This window comes from Lepidochelys olivacea (assembly GCF_965140295.1).
Source record: "Lepidochelys olivacea isolate rLepOli2 genome assembly, chromosome: 1".
In the NCBI taxonomy this organism is placed as follows: domain Eukaryota; kingdom Metazoa; phylum Chordata; order Testudines; family Cheloniidae; genus Lepidochelys; species Lepidochelys olivacea.
Window position 1 is genome coordinate 17,857,429 of NC_140411.1, and position 23,397 is coordinate 17,880,825.

Below are 23,397 nucleotides of genomic sequence, written 5' to 3' on the forward strand. Positions count from 1 at the left end.
GGGCCCTACAGAAGACAGTCCACCTCCTGAGGCCGTGGCTGCCAAACCCACCATAGATCCTGCGCCCGGCGTTGCTGAGAGGCTCAAGAGTTTGGGGGGTGGGGAGGGGGCTGACTGGGAGGTGCTACCACCCAGCTGCTTGGCTTCTGGAGCCCAGACTCTCACCTCTGCCCCTGCCCTTGTCCCTAACCCCGGCCCTACCACGCTGTCGCCCCTGTCCCTATCCCCTATACCTCCTGCGATGTTATTGCCACTCCTGGGGCTGTCTCCTTCCCTTTTCCAGCAAATGACCCCCAGGGAGCAGCCTTTGTTTCTCTGTCCAGACCCACTAGGGGCTGCTATCTTCCCTCCGCCGCCCCCTATTACCCCAGGGTTCGAGGTGGGCCGGGTGGCGCCAGCCCATCGGGCACCCCATCGTGGGTCCGCACCTTGCCTTCCCATCTCGGGGGGCCCCGGGGCTGTGTCAGGGGATGACCAGGAGACAGTAATCCCACCCCCCACCACAAGAGCACAGTTCGAAAGTCACTCAGTTCAAAAGGCCCCTTCCACAGTGGTCTGCAGAGTCTCGAGGTGCTCCCCCAGTGGTAGATAGTCCTCCTCTTCTCCTCCTTGGGGCTTCAGCAGCTCCAGGCAGCAGACTCCACAGCAGGAACTCCAGCTGGTGGTCCGGGCAGGCAGAAAGGACCCCTCTCAGGTGGTGGTGGTGTCCACAACAGTAACGGCTTGGGCTGGGGTGCCTCACTTCCCTCCTCCAGGGAGCGGACCAGCAGGCTCCCCCCTCAAGGGGCTGCAGTTGGAGCAGTAGCAGCCCCGAGGGTGGGGGGTCCAGCAGCTGGCCAGCACCCAGGTAACGGAGAAGGGGAGGGGGGTGTCTGGCCCAGCCAGGGGAGCAGCTGGAGCAGTAACAGCAGGGAGAGCCCAGGGCCTAGCAGCAGCGCCAGCAGGAGCAGCAGCCCTCTCCCTCCAGGCCAAAGGGTTATAGGAGAGTGAAAGAAGGCAGATATATTAGGCCCAGATTAAGCAGGTCCATTTTCCCAGGGTAAGGTAACAGGGGCAGTTTTTTTTTTTTTTTTTTTTTAAACAGAAAGGAAATTTATTTGTAACAGTTACAAAGAATACAAAAGGATAAAAAAAAAACTTAGCAACAAAACAACGCAATCAAAAGGTATAACACAACAGCTTTCAGGAGGGAGAGGTGTTCAGGTTAGCCCAGGCCCAGAGCGGGGGGGCTTCCTCGACACTCGTGGTCTTCCACCCTCCTGAGTTACCTGGTGGCCTAGAGCGGGGGGGCTTCCTCGACACTCGTGGTCTTCCACCCTCTCGAGTTACCTAGTGCCGCGCCCAGGGTCACCGACCCTCCCTCTCCTGAGAGTGCCCGACAAGATGGGCACGGCTGCGGGGTGGGTGGTTGGGAGGGAGGGGGGTACACCCATGTATTATAGGACCCCTCCTAGAAGACAGTAATGATGGTATTCACAGCAACTAACGGCTGTGACTGGCGGCTCTCGCTCTTTCCCTCAATCAGAGGGTCAGACGGAGGGAACCGGACGGGGTCACCGAGCAGAGAACCCCGGACAGCGCCCACCGCTCCTCGAAGGTGTCAAGGGAGTCGGTGGACGCTGCCCAGAGGAACTCCGCCCGGATACGTGAATGTACTGAGAGTCGGAAAACGGCCTCACAATCGCAGGACGCCTCATGAGCCAACCTCCGCTCTCTGGTCTTATAAATGGCTGTTTTAGCCAAGGCTAGGAGGAGGCTAACCAGGAGATCCCGCGACTTGGTGGGGCCACGGATGGGGAGTGTATAGATAAAGAGGTGGGGAGAAAAATGAAGCCAAAAGCGCAAAAGAATATTTGTGAGGAGCCGAAAAAGAGGCTGCAATCTGGCACACTCTAAATAGACGTGCGCCAGGGTTTCCCTCACGTTGCAAAAAGGGCAAGTCTCCGGAAGGGAGGTAAAACGTGTCAAAAACACGCCCGTGCTCACAGCCCCGTGAAGGAGCCGCCAACTGATGTCCCCGACGGGCCTCGGGACCAAGGTGGAGTACAGGCTGGCCCACCGAGGTTGCTCACCCTCCAAAGGTGGTAAGAGATCTCGCCACTTTGTATCGGGGCGGGACACCAGGGTGCGGGCATGAAGGGTATGGAGCGTGAGTGTATATAGATATTTCCGTGATGCAACTTGAAAACCGACCGGTTGCAGTTCATGCAGCCGGCTCGCAGTGAAAGGATGAGGGGTGTGTTGGGATCGACAGAGTAGGGGCCCGATGGAAAGGTCCGGCGGGCCTGGGGTAAGGGATGGGCGGGGCGCGCCCTCGCACAAGGCTCGGCTAACATAAGCCCGAGCGGCGGGGGTCAGAGCGGCCTCCACCTCCTGAAGCACGCGCCGGGGGGTGCGAAGGCTGGAGAGCCCCATGCGTCGAGCGAGTGTCAGGGGATCCAGCCAGTCCCCCCGGTCGTAGTCCAGGAGGTCCCCGACCCTCGTAACTCCCGCCAGGACCAACCTCTGGCGCACCGTGCGGGACTCCGCCGCCTGCACACAAAGTTGGGGGTTGTGTAGCAGGGGCTCCGTGAGGAGATCTGCCCCCACGATGGCCGCCACGGACCTGGTCGTTGAAAACAGTTTCCAGGCCCGGAGGAGGTCCTGGTAGAAATCCGGCAGCCCGGAGAGGTCTCGCGGAAAACCTCTCGGACAAAGATAAAAGAGCTGTCGGTCATAGCGGAGCCCATGGAAGCGGCGTAAAAAGGCATGCGCCAATATGCTCCACGGCGAACTACCTGCACTATAAAGGAGCCTCTGCAGGGCCTGGAGGCGGAAAACGCGGACCTGAGTGTACAGACACTTCAGGCCCTGCCCTCCTTCCTTCAGGGGCAAGTGGAGAACCCCGACAGGGGCCCAGTGCAATCCTGACCAAAAGAACTCCAGAATCAATCTCCGGAGGTGGGACAGGAAACCCGGGGCCGGGGCTAGGGTGTTGAGCCGGTACCAGAGCGTGGACAGGACTAGTTGGTTAAGCACCAGTGCTCTCCCCCGAAGGGAGAGACATCGGAGTAGCCTCGTCCATTTCCTGATCCGCTCAATCACGCCGCCTTCCAAATTTTGCCAGTTCTCCGGCGGAGAAGGGTGCGTGGCAGAAAGGTAAACGCCGAGATAGAGCAGAGGGCCGGCACTCCACCGGATGGTCTGAAGCGCGGGTGGGAGGGGGCTTACCTGCCGCCAGCCCCCCACCGCCAAGCCAGAGCTCTTGACCCAGTTGACTCGGGCGGAGGAGGCTGCCGAAAAGATGGCTTGGCATGCCTCCACTCGCGCCAAGTCGCCCGGGTCCTGGACCACGAGGAGGACGTCATCGGCGTACGCCGACAGGACCAGCCGCAGCTCCGGCTCCCGCAGCACCAACCCCGTCAACCTCCTGCGGAGGAGACAGAGGAAAGGCTCGATCGCCAGAGCGTACAGCTGGCCTGAGAGGGGACACCCCTGCCGCACCCCTCGCCCGAAGCTGACCGGTTCGGTCAGGGTCCAGTTGAGCCTAACCAGACACTCCGCGGAGGCGTACAGCACCCGGAGAAAACTCACAAACTGAGGTCCGAATCCAAACGCTCGCAGGGTGCTCAGGAGGTACCCATGATCTACCCTATCGAACGCCTTCTCCTGATCGAGAGACAGGAGGGCGAACGACAGACCGTCTCTCCGCCCGAGTTCCAAAAGGTCTCGGACTAAAAAGAGGTTGTCAAAAATGCTGCGACCCGGGACAGTATAGGTCTGGTCTGGGTGAATCACGTCCGCCATCACGGACCCTAGCCGCAGCGAGATTGCTTTCGCTACGATTTTATAATCCGTGCTAAGGAGTGAGAGGGGACGCCAGTTTCGTAAGTCGCGGAGGTCCCCCTTCTTCGGCAGCAAGGCGAGCACCGCTCGTCTGCACGAGAGAGGGAGGACCCCGCCCTGCAAGGACTCAGCCCAGACAGTGACTAGGTCTGGGCCAAGGATGTCCCAGAACGCGCGGTAAAACTCCACGGTCAGCCCGTCCATGCCCGGAGATTTATTGGTGGGCATGCGACGGAGGGCTTCCGAGAACTCGGCCAGGGTGAGAGGCAGCTCTAGCCGGTCTCGGTCGCCCACGCTGACCGTGGGGAGTTCCTCCCAGAGCACCCCGCAAGCGCCAGGATCGGTCGGATCCGGGGAGAAAAGGCTTGCGTAGAAGGCTCTCACCCTCCTGCACATCTCCACCGGATCCATGAGGGGGGTGCCGTCTTCTGCCAGAAGGCAGGTGACGTGTTTCTTGGCCCCCCTCCTTTTCTCCAGGGCGTAGAAGAAGGGGGAGCCGTGATCCATCTCCCGAAGGAGGTGGATGCGGGATCGAACAAAGGCACCCCGAGCCCAATGGTCCTTGAGGGCCCGGAGCTCCTCCCACTTCTCCCGGCACGCTCCGCAGAGGGGCGGATCCTCAGGGCTGGCGGCCAGACGCCTCTCCAGCTCTAAGACCTCCTGTTCCAACTGCTCTATCGCCGCATCCCTCCGTCGGCTGGCGCCCCGGGTGTAGTCACGGCAGAAGAGCCGGGCGCGCACCTTCTCCAGGTCCCACCACCGCTCAGCCAAGGGAAAGGCACGCTGCTGCCCTCGCCAGGCCAGCCAGCACTCCCGGAAGGACGCCACAAAGCCCACATCCTCTAACAAGATGTTGTTGAAATGCTAATAGGCCAGCCCCGGCCTCTCCGTGCAGAGGGAGGCTGTCATGGTGGCTAAATGATGGTCAGAAAATGGGACCGGCCGGATGCTGGAGGAGTGGGCTCATGAAAGGAGGAAGTGTGATAAATAAATGTGGTCCAACCAGGAGTGGCGCGACCGATGGGCCTCCACCCGGACAAAGGTGAAGGTGGAAATGTCATCCAGGTGGTGGTTGCGCCAGACGTTCACCAGGGAGTGATGTTCGACTATCTCCTGGAGGACGTCCGCGGCAGCCGGGCACTGCTCCGTCGCCGAACGGTCCCGCTCCTCGAGGGTGGTGTTGAAGTCCCCACCCAGGACCAGGCACTCTTGAGGATTGAAGGTGCCGAGGAAGGCAGATGCCTGCTGATAGAATCTCAGCCGCTCCGGGCCCGATGTCGGGGCATAGACGTTAACGAGGTTGACCATGAGCCCCTCCATACGGACCCGGAGGTGCAGCAGGCAGCCCGGCACAGCCTCAGCAACCCCCAGCACCTTGGGCCGTAGGTCAGGGGAGAACAAGGTCACCACTCCAGCTGTACGAACTATGAGATGGCTAAAGTAGACCCTGTCCCCCCATTCCAGCCGCCAGCTGTCTTCGGCGGCCGGATCCGTATGGGTCTCCTGCAGGAAGACCACAGAGTACCCCCCTCCCCCGAAGGAAGGAGAGCACCTGGGACCTGCGAAGACCCATCCTACAGCCCTGGGTGTTCAATGTTGCGATGATGAGTGGTGCCATGAGGAGGGCTGGGGGGGATCCTCGCTGGCAGGGACACTCGTGGCCCCCACTGGGCCACACAGCAAACCATGACATATCCTGTAGGTGAGTAACGAGTCTTGACTGTGTTTGTGGGGACAGGGGATGTGGCGTGGAGCTGCCCCCCGATCCATCTGTGTCCGCTCCCAATCCCCACCACTACCACCACCGTTGCCCCCTCCATCACCCCCACCGGCCATATACCATCTGCCTCTGCTCCTGCCTCTGGACTCGGCTGCTTGCTTGGCTTGCCACGCCCTATTTCCACCATTTGGGCCAGAAGCAGCAGCCAGCCTAAACTGACTTTGTGCAAGGACATGTGGGTGTACATGCCGCCGCCCCTGGACTGCCCACCTCACAGCTTTGCCCCTTGCTACCTTCCCCATTTGCCCCAGCCCCCCTTACTAGCTTCAGTTTGTTCGCCTGCTCCGGCCATTTCCCTCTGCAGCCTTTGTTTGTTTGCCCCACCCCAACCGCTGAAGCTAGCCCCTTGGTTTCCCTGCCCTAACTCCAGCCCGCTTAGCCCCTCGCTCCGTGTGCCCATGCCCCCTCCCATGCGCTTGTGCCACTCCCCCTTTTAGTTTAAACCCTCTTCACTGCACCCCCAATGCTGTTGTATCCCCCCCTCCCCTAGTGCAGCTAGAGGAGCCAGAATCCCACCCAGTGTTGGTCATTGACCCCTAACCCCGGATTGCCCCCCCCCGTCCAGCCCACCCCTTTAGCACCCTCCTCCCCTGCATGCAGCCTAGCAGGGAGGAGTGGTCGACCTGCTCCCTCTTTTTCCCCTTCTCCTTCTGGTGTCTCCCCTTCCCTCCCTGCTCATGATGGCGGGGACCGAGACTGGTGGGGCCCCTCCAGAAAACCCCACCGCCCCTCCCCCACCTGCCGCCCCATTGCTCCCTCTCCTCCCCCCCCCCCCCGAGCCTTTACCTCCGCTGCTGCAGCCGAACCACCTGCTGGGGCGTGGGCACCGGAACGACCTCCGTTGCTGCCACGTCCCTCGCCCCCTCCGCCTCTGGAGAAGCCCCCCAAGCCAGCGGGGAGGGCCCCGCAAAAAAGACCAAGCCCTCCATGGCAGGGGCTGCCCCCCTGCTGTTGCCCCACCACCGTCTGCGGCATCCCTCCCTGCTGTTCCCTCCACCAGCTCTATGGGTGCCCCGGCCCCCAGGGTGTATGCCCAGGTGGCGACAGCCTCCCCGCCTGCCACTACTTCATCTCTCCCACCTGCCTCCTCCGCTACCATCTATAGCGGCCGGGGCCCCTTCCCGACCTTGACCAGGAAGCACGGCATCCGTTGCCTCCTGGTGCCCGCCTCACCCCTCGGGGAGACCTGCGGGCGGGCCTTGGCGAGGGTGGTGGGGCCCACAGCCATTGTGGCGGCCTCCAAAATGTACGGAAAGGTCGTCGTCTTAGCATCGTAGGCCGCCGCCCAGGACGCGGTGGAGAAGGGCCTGGCGGTGGGGGGCGTGTTCGTCCCCCTAGAGGACCTGGGCGTCTGGTTAGTCCTGAGCTCTGTCCCTCCTTTTCTTCCCAATGTCGCCTTATTACCCGCTCTCTCCACCCTGGGGAAACCCATCTCTGTTGTCAGCCCTCTCCCGTTGGGCTGCAAAGACCCCGCCCGCCGTCACATCCTCTCGTTCCGCTGGCAGGTGCAGCTTCAACTGCCGCCGGCGGCGCGTGGCGGAGAGGCGCTCGAGGGGTCGTTCCTGGTCCCCTGCCAGGGGGCCCATTGCCGGGCGCACTACTCTACAGGGCACCTCCCCCACTATGCCCAGATGAGCGGGAGAGCCCCGCCTCCGCTGCGTGCAATCTGGCGGGGCCTGTGGAGGAGGGTGTGGCGGGGTATTGCTGGGCATAGGAGAGGGCCCACCCCAGGGGGAATCTTCCCTTCCCCTTGCTGCCCCACCGTTACCCCCTCCCGAGTCCCTGAGCCATTGCCTTTGCCCCCTGGCACGACCTCTGCGAGCCAGCCCCCAGATGATGCCATGGAGGGCTGGGCCCGAGTACAGCGGAAGTGGGGCAAGCGGAAGGCTCGAGCTCCGCTCCTCCCATCTGATGCGGAGGCCTCCCGGAAAACCAGAAAGGGAAACATTGATGCCGAGCCTTCTGCCTTGCCCACAGGTGCGATCCACCCACCGGTGCCGGCTGGGGAAGACGTGGCAGCACCTCCTGCCGCGGTATCATCTGAAGCCCCTGTGAGCCCCGAGGTGACCGTCACGTTGGGTGCTGGCGGAAAGTGATCTCCCCTCCATTTACGAGGAAATCGAGGCCCTGGGTCTGACCCTGGTCACCCAGGGGGAGGACGACCCTTTGCCAGCGGGCCTCGGTCTGGGCGACCTCACTCCAGCCCCACTTTCCTCATGCTCCCTCCCCCTAACCGTTGCTTCCGCTCCCACCTCCGAGGAGCCCCTGCCCCGCAGAAGGCACCCTGCTGATGGCTGCCGAGCCTGTTGAGGCGACGGCCAGTGCCACGCGGCCAGGATCCAAGCCACAGGGGCACGCCTCGTTGGTGTGGAGCAATCGATCTCCTTTCCGGGTGGGGGCCCTACAGAAGACAGTCCACCTCCTGAGGCCGTGGCTGCCAAACCCACCATAGATCCTGCGCCCGGCGTTGCTGAGAGGCTCAAGAGTTTGGGGGGTGGGGAGGGGGCTGACTGGGAGGTGCTACCACCCAGCTGCTTGGCTTCTGGAGCCCAGACTCTCACCTCTGCCCCTGCCCTTGTCCCTAACCCCGGCCCTACCACGCTGTCGCCCCTGTCCCTATCCCCTATACCTCCTGCGATGTTATTGCCACTCCTGGGGCTGTCTCCTTCCCTTTTCCAGCAAATGACCCCCAGGGAGCAGCCTTTGTTTCTCTGTCCAGACCCACTAGGGGCTGCTATCTTCCCTCCGCCGCCCCCTATTACCCCAGGGTTCGAGGTGGGCCGGGTGGCGCCAGCCCATCGGGCACCCCATCGTGGGTCCGCACCTTGCCTTCCCATCTCGGGGGGCCCCGGGGCTGTGTCAGGGGATGACCAGGAGACAGTAATCCCACCCCCCACCACAAGAGCACAGTTCGAAAGTCACTCAGTTCAAAAGGCCCCTTCCACAGTGGTCTGCAGAGTCTCGAGGTGCTCCCCCAGTGGTAGATAGTCCTCCTCTTCTCCTCCTTGGGGCTTCAGCAGCTCCAGGCAGCAGCCTCCACAGCAGGAACTCCAGCTGGTGGTCCGGGCAGGCAGAAAGGACCCCTCTCAGGTGGTGGTGGTGTCCACAACAGTAACGGCTTGGGCTGGGGTGCCTCACTTCCCTCCTCCAGGGAGCGGACCAGCAGGCTCCCCCCTCAAGGGGCTGCAGTTGGAGCAGTAGCAGCCCCGAGGGTAGGGGGTCCAGCAGCTGGCCAGCACCCAGGTAACGGAGAAGGGGAGGGGGGTGTCTGGCCCAGCCAGGGGAGCAGCTGGAGCAGTAACAGCAGGGAGAGCCCAGGGCCTAGCAGCAGCGCCAGCAGGAGCAGCAGCCCTCTCCCTCCAGGCCAAAGGGTTATAGGAGAGTGAAAGAAGGCAGATATATTAGGCCCAGATTAAGCAGGTCCATTTTCCCAGGGTAAGGTAACAGGGGCAGTTTTTTGAAACAGAAGGAACTTGCTGGAACAAATGCAGGCAGGCAGGCTAATTGGGACACCTGGAACCAATTAAGAAGCTGCTAGAATCAATTAGGGCAGGCTGGCTAATCAGGGCACCTGAGTTTAAAAAGGACCTCACTTCAGTTTGTGGTGTGCGTGCGAGGAGCTGGGAGCAAGAGGCACTAGGAGCTGAGAGTGAGAAGGCGTACTGCTGGAGGACTGAGGGAGTAGAAGCATTATCAGACACCAGCAGGAAGATCCTGTGATGAGGATAAAGAAGGTGTTGGGAGGAGGCCATGGGGAAGTAGCCCAGGGAGTTGTAGCTGTCATGGAGCTGTTCCAGGAGGCACTCTAGACAGTGCAGTCCACAGGGCCCTGGGCTGGAACCCGGAGCAGAGAGCGGGCCTGGGTTCCCCCCAAATCTTGATCAGACACAGGAGGAGTTGACCTGGACTGTGGGTTCCACCAGAGGGGAAGATCTCTGGGCTGTTCCCTCTCGCACAGGGTGGATCAGCAGAAACTGTGGGAATTGTTGTTCTTCCTTTTTCCAATGCTGGCCAGTGATGAGATTAGCTGAGTGAACGGCAGGTCTGAGCCACTAGCAAAAGTGGCCAAACTGAGGTCTGCCATGAATCTCTGAGGCAAGCAAATCCGCTAATAAGCACAGGACCCACCAAGGCAGAGGAGGAACTTTGTCACCCCAGGAAAACCTTCTCCTGCTTGTCTAGCTCAGTGTTACTGTGATCTGAGACAAGTGCCCCTCCTTCCAGGAAGGAGCTAGAGCTCACTGAAAAGGAGGATCAGAGCTGCACACACGTGCATGGCCTTTTTGGTTCTCTTTTCCCTCTTATGGGAAGGCTGCTCATCCCCAGAAGAGATCCATCTCTTTTCTTAGCCTGCACCAGGGTAGGGGTCCCTAAACTGAAAGGTCCACAAATAAGGTCGGAGAGCTGACATGACTCCAGAAGTGGTATGGCCAAGTCCCAATGCTTCATGGAAAAGTCTGAATTGTCTCCAGCATATCCCAGGATGAGAGCCTAAATGTCTCAGAGCTGAGGAGAAAAAGGATCCAGAAAAAATTTACCCTGAATAGTATCAAATACAAAAAAAGACATGGAGCCAATATCCTAAAAGAAATAGTTTGATATGTTAAGTAAGTTAGCAGGAGTTAACCCATAAAATGAACACCCATAAAATGAAAGACATAGTAGGAGGACCTGGACAGCTCAGAAATCTGTGCAGAAAAGTGTAAGATAACATCTGGGTGAAAATAATCCTCAGAACAGGTTAACTAAGAGGGAAAAGCCTAGAAAAGCAACAGCACCAAAAGAAAACGAGGTCTGATAGCAAACTATAAAGTGAGTGTGCAGTGCAAACAAGGCAGTAGGAGAGTCAAAAGTAAAATCACAGGCATGCTACAGTCCCTCCCGCTCTATGATAGGCGATACTCAGTTCTATCAGCCTGATGCTAGGAAAGACGTAGATGCTCTTTTCTAAATTCCAATGTAACAAAAGTGTTTGGAGCCACAGCAATTGAGTTGGGTTTTTAAAGGGTGACCTGTGTATAACCAGCCCTAGCTGAGCCAAACAATGACAGAAGGAGATTAGTTGCCATCTGTTTGAATGGCAGAAGACACACAAGAGAGAGAATTCCTTTGGATTTTGCAATGAGGTGGAACTAGGAGTAATGAAATGAAAGAAAAATAGAAGATGAGCACCAGGAAGACTTTAAGGACTAAAAGGAATAATCTCACAAGGACAGGGGAAGCCCCATTGGTCGAATCATTCAGAACTGGAGAACATACAGTGGGAAGCAAGGAAACAAAACTATTGGATCTTAATTCTCCTTCTGAAGTTTTATGATTTTACAGATCCGTAGTTTTGCCAATGTCTTTCAGGGCCAGATTTTCAAAGATATTTAGGTGCTTAAAGAGACATTCGGTGCGTTTTGTATATCCCACTAGGCATCTATCTGCATTACTAAGTGCTTAAATACCTTTGAAAATCTGACCCTTGTTCCTTACCAAGATGGGCAAGGGAGGGAAGGAAAGGACACTTTGGTCTCATATTTTACATACCATGTAGCAGACTGTTAACATTAGCCCAACGTAAGAATAAGGGATTCTCCATCATGTCATTACCTTCCTTGAGTTAATCAGAACATTTTCATTACAATGCTTAGCGATAAGGATGCCCAGCTCTCCATTTACAATATGACATTTCCAGAAGAGAGAACCTGATTAATCAATGGTCCTAAACCAGTTGGCTATCCATAGCTCAGAACTTCTTAGCCCCAGAACAACAAAAGTAACGTTTTTTTCCCCCTTTCTAAATACAGTACTCCTGCAAGGCATCTCACTAACAATGGAACACGATGGTTTATATGAAAGAGGCAGTAGCTGTCAAAAGCTTCCTTCTATTGCCCAACAACAGGTTTCACCCTTACATGGCAGGACAGCTTTTAAGGTTGATCGGGTAGTTCACTCTCCATGGCTCATTCAGTCCTTGGATTCTCAGCTCTGACTGCCAGAGAGGGTATCAATTGTGGTGGCTTTTATAATATGGACATAAATTGAATCCAAATTTTTTATTGGGATGACAAACTATACAAATATTGCCGAAGTGTAAAACAAGTGTAAGAACATCCGTAAGGAGGTAGCTCAATACATCAAGAATTTGCCCAGGATACAGCTTCATAATAAGAGATGTACATCAAACCCTGTCCGCTGGGAACTGAACTTAGGCCGCCATACAGCAGTTAGCTGGTAACTCTGTTGCTACAGACGCAGGCTGTTTTCAAACCAGGGCCCTAAAGGTGAAATATAAAAACAATTTGTAAGAGCAATAATGTTATGAAGTGAGGTTTAATTCAGGAATACCTAATACAGCTGAGTGGTTACAGGCATTTGGCTTCGTGCCTCAACTCCTGAAGCATGCCAATATCTTAGTCTAAACAAGTAGTGACCTCTCATCATTAGCACAAACCCCTACAACAATACATGTTAACTATTATAATAAATAGAAACTGGCTAGGTTGGGGTTTTCAGTTTTATTGTAGAAAAGCACGCTTAAAGGGTATTTTATGCAAAATTATTTATGTTAATTTGTATGCAAGTGAAAAAGCATCTCTTAACAATTCAGTTTACTTGCTACAAATGCACATTTTTACAAATAATTGATGAACACAGGCAACATTTGGCTATTGGGCTAAGTGCTTCCAGTAACTCCTATCCGACACAGCTGGAAATCACAGAAGGCACAGCCCTGTGTTACAGAGCGGTGCAGAGACACCTTCCCAACAGAAGCATCTCTCAGGCAGGTATAGCACCTCCCAGAGCATGGGGCAGTGGACACGAGCCAAGAACAATCCTCCTGCTCCTTGACTGAAGGGTTGCAAACTGTGCCTGTCCCTTAGGTAAATCTCCTTATGCCTTTGATTCCACCACTTGCGTACCTGCTCAAAGGATAGGCACAACGTAGCTCAATAGCACTTAACTGACTATGACCAGCTACTAAAGCAGATCTTAGAGTTCCTTTGTTGGATCATATTAAAGAAGTTCTGTATTAAAATCACAAATGAGTTTGATTCCCCATAGTTTAAATTCCAGGGTATTACTAATCAAGAGGTCTCTTGGTTTTTGGTACTGTTTCTCTACCTCTATGTGTGAAACTTGCAAGCTCCTAATTGTGTTAGTACATTCTAAGACAAAATCTGTTCTCAAAGCAATTCTTTGAAACAACAACTACTCACACAGAGAGAGACTCAAAGCAATATTCTGTAACGGAAACAGCACCCAGAGACTCCCCGTCCTTTTGTTGTATTCATCTTGCTTTGTTAACAATTGTGATTAAAATAGAGAGAGAGGATGTATGTGGATGGATGCTTGGTGTGGATAATAACTGAATGATCAGGGAGGCACCAGCCTAAGAATCCAGTGTCCATCGGCTGAAGAAGGCGTCAAGTGGAAATAACCAGAGGACCCCCGGAGGGCAGACTGGAATCCACCCAGCAGCCTCAAGAATGGGAGAACCAAAGAACAAGATAACATCTGGCAGCACGGCACCATCAGGAATGTGCCATCTGCTGATTGATTCAGCAACAGCATGATGAAGCAATGCCCATAGACTGGCATAGAAAGAAATTCTTATAAAAATGGACTCTAGAAAGTGAGAACTTTGGGGTCTGATTCTGCAAACCAACTTCCAGGAGCATCAGACAAGGCCCTGCTCCCTCCTCATGTCCAGGCCCCCTGGCCAGGGGCTTGGCATGAGCAACTCTAAGGCTGGTAACTATGATAACAACCTTGCAGAGTGTGTATGTGTGTGTGAGAATAATTATGAAATTGAATGGAATGTTATAGCTATAACTAACTGCTTACTATGATTCTTTCTGTACTTACAATAAATGTGGCATTTTGCCTTTTCCCCTTTAATAAGATCCTGCTGGTTATTATTTTATTCGTATAACACCTTTGACTATCAACACTGATGCAGAGTTGCACAAACTAAAAGGCTAGTTATCTAACCATAGCAAAATAAGCTCAGCACAAGATTCCAGCAACAGTCTGCATTATACTGGAACAAAACAGCTATTAACTCTGAAGCCTGGGCCACTGGCACACATTCTTCATACGGAGAGACGCAAAAAGTTGAGAAGAAGAGTTTAAGTTCACTGGGTAAATATATATTGCCTCCCTGTCATTTTAGGGAAAGGAAAGTAAGTCACTGATTTTACACAGCTGTTGCATTGCTAAGTTAGGTAACCAACCTAAGTATGCAAAATAAAGTCTCATTGTTGGTGACAGTTTTTTTGTTTTAAAAACAGACAACACCCCAAACGTGGCATGGATTAATATTCCATGCAATGCCACTAACTTCAATACGGTGCACAATGTTTAAGCCAGCCCAGGTTATATAACTAAGTACCTCCTGCACCAGGATGACAGCTCTTTAGAGAAGGATTTTTACTGGACATACAAGGACCAATGCACAAATACACATTCTAGACATTCCTAAAACTCTGCCTGATTTATCATTGTCATAAGACTGTAATACGCATCTACATCTTTACTATAGATTTGCATAATAAATATTGCCAGCTGTATCTACCACTCACTCAGGAAAAATCTCCCATGGAAGCCACTGGGTGTTTTGCCTAGGTAGGAACTAAGGACTGCAAAATTTGGCCCAGTGAGAATATTAATGGAGGGAATGCCAATCTTAATTAGGAATTGTCTTGTTTTTGTTGCTTTGATTTAGAAATGTCTGTGTATTGAATGTAACCATTTGTGTATTCAATGTAACCATTCACAACCATCTGCAAAATCTGGTACATTTTATAAAAATCAACCAGCTTTTTGATAGGGGCTGCCATTCGTTATTTTGTCTTCTTCTGATGTACCCTTTTTTTTTTATTTATTTAAAAGGTAACACTGTTTTGGTCTGATTCACTATCTTGAACATAGCAATTTGTTTACATATAACCCAACAATCCCGCAAATAAAGTCTATTAGTGATTGACTTCACCGTCTGGCAGGTTTGGGCATTATATACACTTTGACAGGTTTGCTGAATGCTATGGTTCCCTCAATGCCACATTCAGACGGTGGAAGAGCCTCCATGCTGTCAATCCAGGTGGATTTTGAGAGTCTAGTGGACGCCTTGCTCCTACTGGAGTTGTATGCCAGTAGTAACCTCACTTCAATCTGACATGGCTCTGAAAAGAAAAAAACAAACTAACTCATGTAATACACAGTCAGCAGATTACTGGACAACAAAATACCAAACAGAAAGTGAATTTTCATATGATTGATCTTGTATTGGTGTCAGACATTGGACACATCCAACCTCTGTGCTGGTGGTCTAGACACTACAGCCCCATATTGCCAGTTGCTGAAGCACTTTGCAAATGAAAAGCCAAGTAATAGTGAACATTAATATCAAACTCGCAGATCTCATCAGGGATAAATGCCTTTTTATATGGCATAGAGTAGCAGTTCTCAACCAGGATTCTGGGGGCCGCGAGCAGGTTTCAGGGGGTCCACCTAGCAGATCCAGTGTTAGACTCACTGGAGCCCAGGGCAGAAAGCCGAAGCCCCACTGTTCAGAGCTGAATCCCAGGGACCCGAGCCCTGCCACCTGGGGCTGATGTCAAAGTCCTAGCAACTTAGCTTTGTGGGGCCCGCTGTGGCATGGAGCCCCAAGCAATTGCCCTGCTTGTTATCCCCTTACGCCAGCCCTGGCTTTTATATGCAGAAAACCAGTTGTGGCGGCACTGGTGGGCAACGGAGTTTTTAATAGATTGGGGGGTGAGGGAGCTCAGAAAGAAAAAGGTTGAGAACCCCCGGGATAGAAAAGTGTAAACATAAATCAGCCGTACATTTACTATGTAGGGTACACACAGTTCCAGAAGTTGTCTGCCATGACCTCGACCAACGAATTACTAGGATCATTTTAACACAACTGCTTGCATTTAAATTAGAATAGGAGAATCCTAGAACCAAAGGGTGAGAAAGGACCACAAGGATCATCTAGTTTAATCCCCTGCCAAGATGCAGGATTTGTTGTGTCTAAACCATCCAAGACAGATGGCTCCAGCCTCCTTTTGAAAACCTCCAGTGAAGGAGCTTCCACAACTTCCCTAGGTGTCTGTCCTACTGTTCTTACAGTGAGGAGATTTTTCCTGAGATTTAATCTTCCCAGGTACTGAGGTCAGGCTGACTGTCTATAGTTCCCTGGCTCCTCCTTTTCCCCCTTTTACAGGCACTACGTTAGCCCTTCTCCGGTCTTCCAGGATCTCAGTACATTCTGAGGTCTTGGGCCAATGCTCTGTGCTGAGAGGGGTGACCCCAGTTTAGCTTCTGGTGTCCCATTCTAAAGGCTATAAGGTCCGTGAAGGTGTTGTGTCAAACAGCAGCCCCTCTGGTTAATTAACAATAGTATCAGTCACCCAGAGGGGTGCAAGTACCTGCAGGGTCAAGCGGATACGAAGGAGATTCCTCAAGGATGTGGAAGCTCAGTGGGAGGAGGCAATGGCAATTGCAGAATCCACAGAAACCCCCCAGAAAGGTTCTCTCCTGTGTGTGAGCTGCACTCTATGTACCAAACCACTGAGGCAGAACAAGATACATTCCTCTTTATAAAGATACAGCAACATTTAAGCATATGAACTCACACGGATTATTCCTTACCTGTCCAGGCAGTATGAGAAAGGTAAACCTGAGTTATCAATCTGTGCCTTCCAGGACCAGGATTTCGAAAGTCAGCTGGTTTAGGGTGGATTAACTGTGCCTGTCCATCTGGATATAATACCTATGGAAAAAGAGGCAAAACAATCCAACATTTACTGTACTTGGAATTTACACATTATGGGGGTACTTTTTGGCTACCACTAGGAAGGCAGGAATGCATAGCCTACCTTGTTGATGAGATTCCATATCCTCTAGTTTAACTGGCTGTACACCAGCCATTCAGGACCATGGTATACAAAAGATACAGTGAAGGTGGCACTCTCCCTTGCACCAAACACGGGGGTAACCGTCCAGTAGTGAACACTTTGTAGGGCTATATAATCTACTTAGTATCATTCCACACGCATCCTCTTGGTGACATTTAAAAAAATAATTCCCTTCCTGCAGTTTAGTTACTTATCTCAAAGGAGAGCAATGGGCTTATATCTTTATATATACACACTTGAGAAGAGCATCTTCCGCTTCCATAATTTCATTCATCCCACTGGGATGTACAGATTTTTCTATTGGCGTTTATTAGTTGTTTTTGCTAATGTCCACAATGTGCTAGGTGCTTTTTGAGTACAAAAGGTGGCACCATCTGAAGAGTCTGCAATCTGAGAGCGGCATGACAGTGTTCCTGACAGACCAGTGTTGTGATCCGACATATCATACATATTTGTTATGTAAGAAGAGATGGACTCAAACCAAACTCTTACCATCTCTGGGTAAGTGAAGATCTGGACTCTGTGGGTCAGGCCAGTCTCTAAATGTACTGTTGTGTTTAGCTACACAAAAAAATTCCTCACTGCTACTAAAGTACACAATTATTTATAATTTAGAAATACTAATATTGCTATGGTGCGCATCAGGGGAAAATGCAAACGTCTCTTCAAAGACTTTACTTTCTTGTTTCCCTTTAGGAAGGATCAGTCATTACCTGAACTTTAACTGTGCTCTGAGGGTCTTGCACGTGTTCCAGAGTTGCATCGACATCCAATGCCACCACTAGTCCTGACGTAAACCTCAAAGGGTTATCAGATTCGCCAGCAGGTTCAATAATAGCTGCAGTAGCTCTGTGGATCTGGGAGGAAAAGGGAGGAGGGTGGAAAGGACAAGACAAACATCTAAGAAAACACGATGTAAACTTTTAAAAATTCCTGACACTATCTAAAAATTATTCAAGCTCCTTAACTTTTTGAGGACAGTCCTAGAAACACTGTGCAATATCTGAAGAAATATCCCTCATAACTAGCCAGCCGAATAGGCCATAAAAGCCTCCTGCTCCACCAGGACAGGGTTAACTCTAGAACCTGGGGCTGCTCTTCATTCCTCTATGGATTACTGACCTGCTCTGGGAGAGGAAGGTGAAGGAAGGTGCTCTGGCGTAGGGTTGTTTGCAGGATCTTCACCGCTTCTGAAGGTTTGGAGGTCACAAGTCTGGGCATTAAATCCAGCAGCTTATCCACAAAGCTGTCTTGCATATGGGGCAGTTCAGAAATAAAACATCTGTGCGTGTTAAAAATATATTGAACAAAAATCAAATGCTTATTACAGTCATTCAATGAGACTCTGCTGCTCAGTCAAACCACTTATTGCTTCAGCTTTACCTTATTACCTCTATCATGACAACAGAAACATTCTAAAAATATCAGAATAAATGGACAAGTTTCAAGCTCGGTTTCAGCATTAGAAAAAATTGGTATGCTTCTCAGAGAAGCTGCCTGGGCCCAAGCCCGAGTGGGCTCTAACCTGTCTGTGTGGATCTAATCTAGCTAAGTCATCGCATGACCTAATGCAACTAGATAGTCATTTAAACCAGTCGCTGGGTAGATACTGCCTGACATTTCACCCTATCAGCAAATGCTACAAATCTCTTAGGGGAGCTTCTGTGAATGGTCTTTTCTGTCAAGGTAATAGGAAATAACCCTAACTACATCAAGGGTGAGCAGTTTGGCTTCCCCTTGGTTGGCATGGGGTGTAAGAAAGAACATCTGATTCAAATGAAAAATCAAAGATGATTTTAATAAAAAACCTAGGATGAGGCTTAAGGGTCACTTTGTCTTTTGGACTGGACCAGCCATGAGGGCCTGAATTTCCTCTAGCCTTCAATCTGCTATTACAGCTGCTAAAAAGGCAATTTTCATAAATGGATATTAAACAGAACACATTTCTAGGGGGCTCAAAAGCAGGCTCCATTAACCAAACTAAGACTATATTAAGATTCCACGAAAGGAATGGGGGAGGGCAGGAAGAGACACATGAATATGGTCCTTAAAGAATCTAGTTATTGAAGGGTGGTGGGAAAAAATGGTGTGACTCTGAATAGGAGGATGTGCTGATACTGCTCTAAACGTATCCTTATAGAGTTAATGGATAGCTCTGAATGCTTTCGGGATAGCAAATAAATAGGAATTAGGATTTCTAAAGGAAACAGTGTTGTGCTGCCCAAATAGAGAACCTCTTCTGTTTTCCTGTGCAGGTCAGTTTAGTAGAGTACTTTCTACTACGCGCCAATATGTTCCAGACCTCAGCTGAGCAGCTTCTTTTAATAGTAGTTAACCACGCTATCAGATGCAACAATGCTAGGCCTGGATGTAAGAGCTGATCTCTGTTCTGAGAGATCACATGTGGCAAGACAGGTAATGTTGTTGGGGGCTGAGTTAACAGGTTCATTCAGTCTGAATACTGAAACTGCCAGGGTCAAGTTAGTGGTAGCATGATTATTACTGTTGAATTGTTTGAGTTTCCTTAATCCTCTTGATAGTAACAGGATCTTGGAAGCCACAAGTTATCCCTGGAGTCCACGAGATGAGTAAAGCATCCGACAGGGAGCCTGGGCACAGACCGCACCATGAGCAGAATGTTTGGCATTTCTTGTTCCAGTCTGAAGCAAATGGGTCTACTGTTGGGTATCCCCACCTATGGAAGATGCTCTGCAGGATCAATTATATGATGATCCATTAGCAAGGAAGTTCTGCAAGCCTGGTAGATGCATACCTACTAGCATGATTTGGTGATGAATGCACCAGTTCAAGAGATTAACCAGCTTCTTGGCAAAGCAGAGATGACCATGCTCCTCCTTGGCTGTTCACATAAAGCATTGCTATGTGTTATCTATCATCTGTACTGATTGTCCTTGTAGCATGGGTAGGAATGCCATGCACACTAGACAAATAGCTCTACATTCTGGAACATTTTTGTGCAGATGAGATTCTTTGGCAATCCAGAAGCCCTAGCTCTGAAGGTGGTTTAAGGTGAGCTCCCAAAGACAACACTGAAGCATCTGTAACCAGCATCCTGGTTGGCAGAGTTGGAGAAAATAGTACTCTTTTGCACAGCAGCAGAGAGTGTTTCCATCAACTGAATGAGAGGACTCCTTGGGGGAGTGATCTCTGCTGCGTAAATATAAAGATTTCAACTACCCTTTCATGAGAGGCGTCTAGTATGCTATGTGATGTAAGTGCAGGAAGCCATGTGACACAGGAGTCCGAGGCAAATTCTTACTGACATTTGGGGGTGAGCCTACAGCTGGTTGATGAGATCTTCCTTGGTCCTGAATCTCCCCTGTGACACAGAGAAGCCTTTGCCAATATGGAAACTAGCACTGCCCCCACAAACGCCATTCTCTTGGTCAGCAACAGTGACAACGTTTCTTTGTTGATCCTGAAATTCAGTGTGGTGAAAAGATGTAGGATCAGGTGAAGGGAATCAACCACCTGCTGTGGTGACCTTCCTTGAATGAGACAATTGTCAACGTGCGGATATATCGGGATCCCTTGTCTCCTGAGGTAAGCTGCCATGACTGCCAAGCGCTTGATGAATACCCCGGGTGTTGTTGAAAGACCAAAGGGCAGAACACTGTACTGGTAGTGGAAAGCGTCCACTTGGAATCTCAGGTATTTTCTGTGTGCTGGATGCACTGATATGTGAAAGTATGTGTCTTGTAAATAGAGAGCAGCGAACCAGTCTTGGGGATCCAAGGATGGGATTATGGAAACGACAGTTACTATCCTCAATTTGAAATGATGGACGAACTTGCTGAGACATCTTCAGTGTGGCATGGGATGACAGCCCACCTTCTTTGGGACTAGAAAATAATGTGCATAAAACCCATCTCCCCTCTGAATTCCAGAAGCAACTCTTTCCAGTGCTCTCAGATTTAGAAGGGGTGGCAGGTGGGAAAGGGTACAGATCCTCCAAAGCTCTGTAAAGCTCTTGACAGCAGCATCAATCTTGTTGCTGTAAGGGGGACATGCTGTGTGCAATAGCAGAGGAAGAGGCAGCAGGCCTTCTGCTTCTTCCTCAGTGGCTCTGATGATCTTTGTCAATTATACAGGAGAACCTCAGAATTACGAACACCTTGGGAATGGAAATTGTTCAGAACTCTGAAATGTTCGTAACGCTGAACAAAATATCTTGGTTGTTCTTTCAAAAGTTTATAACTGAACACTGACTTAATACAGCTTTGAACCTTTACTATGCAGAAGAAAAAGGCTGCCTTCCTTTTTTTTTTTTTAAAGTAGTTTCCATTTAACACAGTACTGTACTTGCTTTTTTTGTTTTTGTTTTGGTCTCTTCTGCTGCCTGACTCTGCACTTCCGGTTCCAAATGAGGGGTGCAGTTGATTGGTCAGTTCGTAACTCTGAGGTTCGTAACTCTGAGGTTCTACTGTAACATGCGGAGGGCCTTTGTCTAGAGAAGTTTTGTTACCCAATATGCTTAGAGGATGGCATGCAGACTCAAGGAATGGCTCTCAAATCTTTGAGACTCAGTGGCTCTCAAATCTTTCAGAGACCGCAGGACTTCATCAGTTCTAGCACTGAACAGGTCACAGCCTTCAAATAAGAGGTCCTCAGCTGTTGTCTGGACCTCCCTCAGTATTCTAGAAGACTGTAACCATGAACTCTTGTGCATGGCAATGAAGGTGGCTATTGAGCATGCTGCAGTATCCGAAGTATCTAATGCTGCCTGCAGTGATACATAAGCCACCCGATGTCCCTCAGCTACAAGAGATAACAGTTCCTCCCTATTTTCTTGAGGAAAGTGTTCAGTCAATTGTGATGCCTTGTCCCAATTAATGTAAATCTACTTTTGACAAGAACACCTGGTAATTTGCAGGCTCAATGGGGATTATTTTTTCTACCAGGTAAATCTGATTTTTTCAGATCCTTCTCTTTGAGTCACTTTTGGGGGTCCCTGCTATCTGGATTTTTCATGCACAGCTGCTACTACCAAGTCCCACAAACTGGGTGCACATAAAAATATTCAAGCCCACCTGAAGATATTTTATAGTGCATATCTGCCTTTTTTGAGGAAGGTGCTATAGATGCCAGGGTTTACCATAATTTTTTTTTGCTGGTTCCGACATTAATTGGTAAGGCCAGCCTTCTGGGCATGGAGGAGAGTAGAATGTCAAGAAGCTTATGCTATTTCTCCTGCAATACCTCCACAGGCATTCCTACTCTACCTACCATATGACACACAAGTTTCTGAACCGTTTTGAAACCATCAGGTTGAGTGGAAGTAGAGAGGACTGACTCCTTCATCTGGTGAAGGAAAGGAAACCACTCCTTGGGGCACGTGCTCCTCCACTTGCCGGTGTTCCTCCTAGAGCACTCACAGAGGAAGCCTGTTCAGGCCCAGTAGGCCCTTCTTCTCCATATCTGCAGCGGTGCTTGCTGAGCATCCGGGAGAAAAAGTTAAGATGAGCCTCTCTAACTTTCTGTATCATCTTGAAGGAGCAGCAACAGGAGCAAGTTTTGAACCCAAAAGGCTTGATTGCAGCCATACAGGGAAGTCCATAACACTAATAAGAGGGGTTTTATTCACACTAGTGTAACATAATGTAGTGTCTTCTCCCCTCCCCCCCATTATATGTACTCAGTAAAGTTGCACAGTGTGCAGAGAAGTGGACACTGCAGGGGATCTGTCTTGCAGCCATGGATGGTAACAAGGAACTGAGGGACAGTTGGGCTCATTCTGTTTTTATGCCCATGGGTGTGTGGTGAGCAAGGGCATCCAGGCACAACCCCAAGCTCCAAAAAATCTCATCTGGCACATGCACACCGGAAGTGGAATGCATATGGACAATCACAGATACCACAGTGATAGCCACATTAAAAAGTGGAGAAATCAACTGTCAGCCTATTAGAAGCCAAAAACTGCAGAAGATTTTTAAATCCGTTAGCTAATAATCTGAGATGATTATGATCTTGGGGCATTTGCTACAAGCCATAAGAATCATAGAATATCAGGGTTGGAAAGGACCTCAGGAGGTCATCTAGTCCAACCCCCTGCTCAAAGCAGGACCAATCCCCAATTAAATCATCCCAGCCAGGGCTTTGTCAAGCCTGACCTTAAAAACTTCTAAGGAAGGAGATTCTACCACCTCCCTAGGTAACGCATTCCAGCGTTTCACCACCCTCCTAGTGAAAAAGTTTTTCCTAATATCCAACCTAAACCTCCCACACTGCAACTTGAGTCCATTACTCCTTGTCCTGTCCTCTTCTACCACTGAGAATAGTCTAGAACCATCCTCTTTGGAACCACCTCTCAGGTAGTTGAAAGCAGCTATCAAATCACCCCTCCCCCCCATTCTTCTCTTCTGCAGACTAAACAATCCCAGTTCCCTCAGCCTCTCCTCATAAGTCATATGTTCCAGACCCCTAATCATTTTTGTTGCCCTTCGCTGGACTCTCTCCAATTTATCCATATCCTTCTTGTAGTGTGGGGCCCAAAACTGGACACAGTACTCCAGATGAGGCCTCACCAATGGCGAATAGAGGGGAACGATCACGTCCCTCGATCTGCTGGCTATGCCCCTACTTACACATCCCAAAATGCCATTGGCCTTCTTGGCAACAAGAGCACACTGTTGACTCATATCCAGCTTCTCGTCCACTGTCACCCCTAGGTCCTTTTCCGCAGAACTGCTGCCTAGCCATTCGGTCCCTAGTCTGTAGCGGTGCATTGGGTTCTTCTGTCCTAAGTGCAGGACCCTGCACTTATCCTTGTTGAACCTCATCAGATTTCTTTTGGCCCAATCCTCCAATTTGTCTAGGTCCCTCTGTATCCTATCCCTACCTGCCACCGTATCTACCACTCCT

At 50.9% G+C, this 23,397-nt stretch overlaps 1 protein-coding gene across 4 annotated transcripts in view; it reads right to left on the reverse strand.

Moving 5' to 3' along the window:
* Positions 1-11,631: 11,631 nt before the first annotated feature.
* Positions 11,632-23,397, reverse strand: part of INTS4 (integrator complex subunit 4) — a 60,272-nt gene continuing 48,506 nt past the window's right edge. For 3 of the 4 annotated variants that reach the window (XM_084619991.1, XM_084619990.1, XM_084619993.1), the window contains 5 exons: positions 17,638-17,797; positions 17,229-17,372; positions 16,250-16,370; positions 14,586-14,775; positions 11,632-11,868 (listed from right to left, as the gene is read on the reverse strand). In XM_084619991.1, the coding sequence (XP_084476117.1) occupies positions 11,856-11,868; positions 14,586-14,775; positions 16,250-16,370; positions 17,229-17,372; positions 17,638-17,797 (628 nt within the window). In that variant the 3' untranslated portion in view covers positions 11,632-11,855. Of the gene's footprint in view, positions 14,776-16,249; positions 16,371-17,228; positions 17,373-17,637; positions 17,798-23,397 lie in introns of all 4 variants that reach the window. The other variant, XM_084619992.1, reaches the window with a different exon arrangement.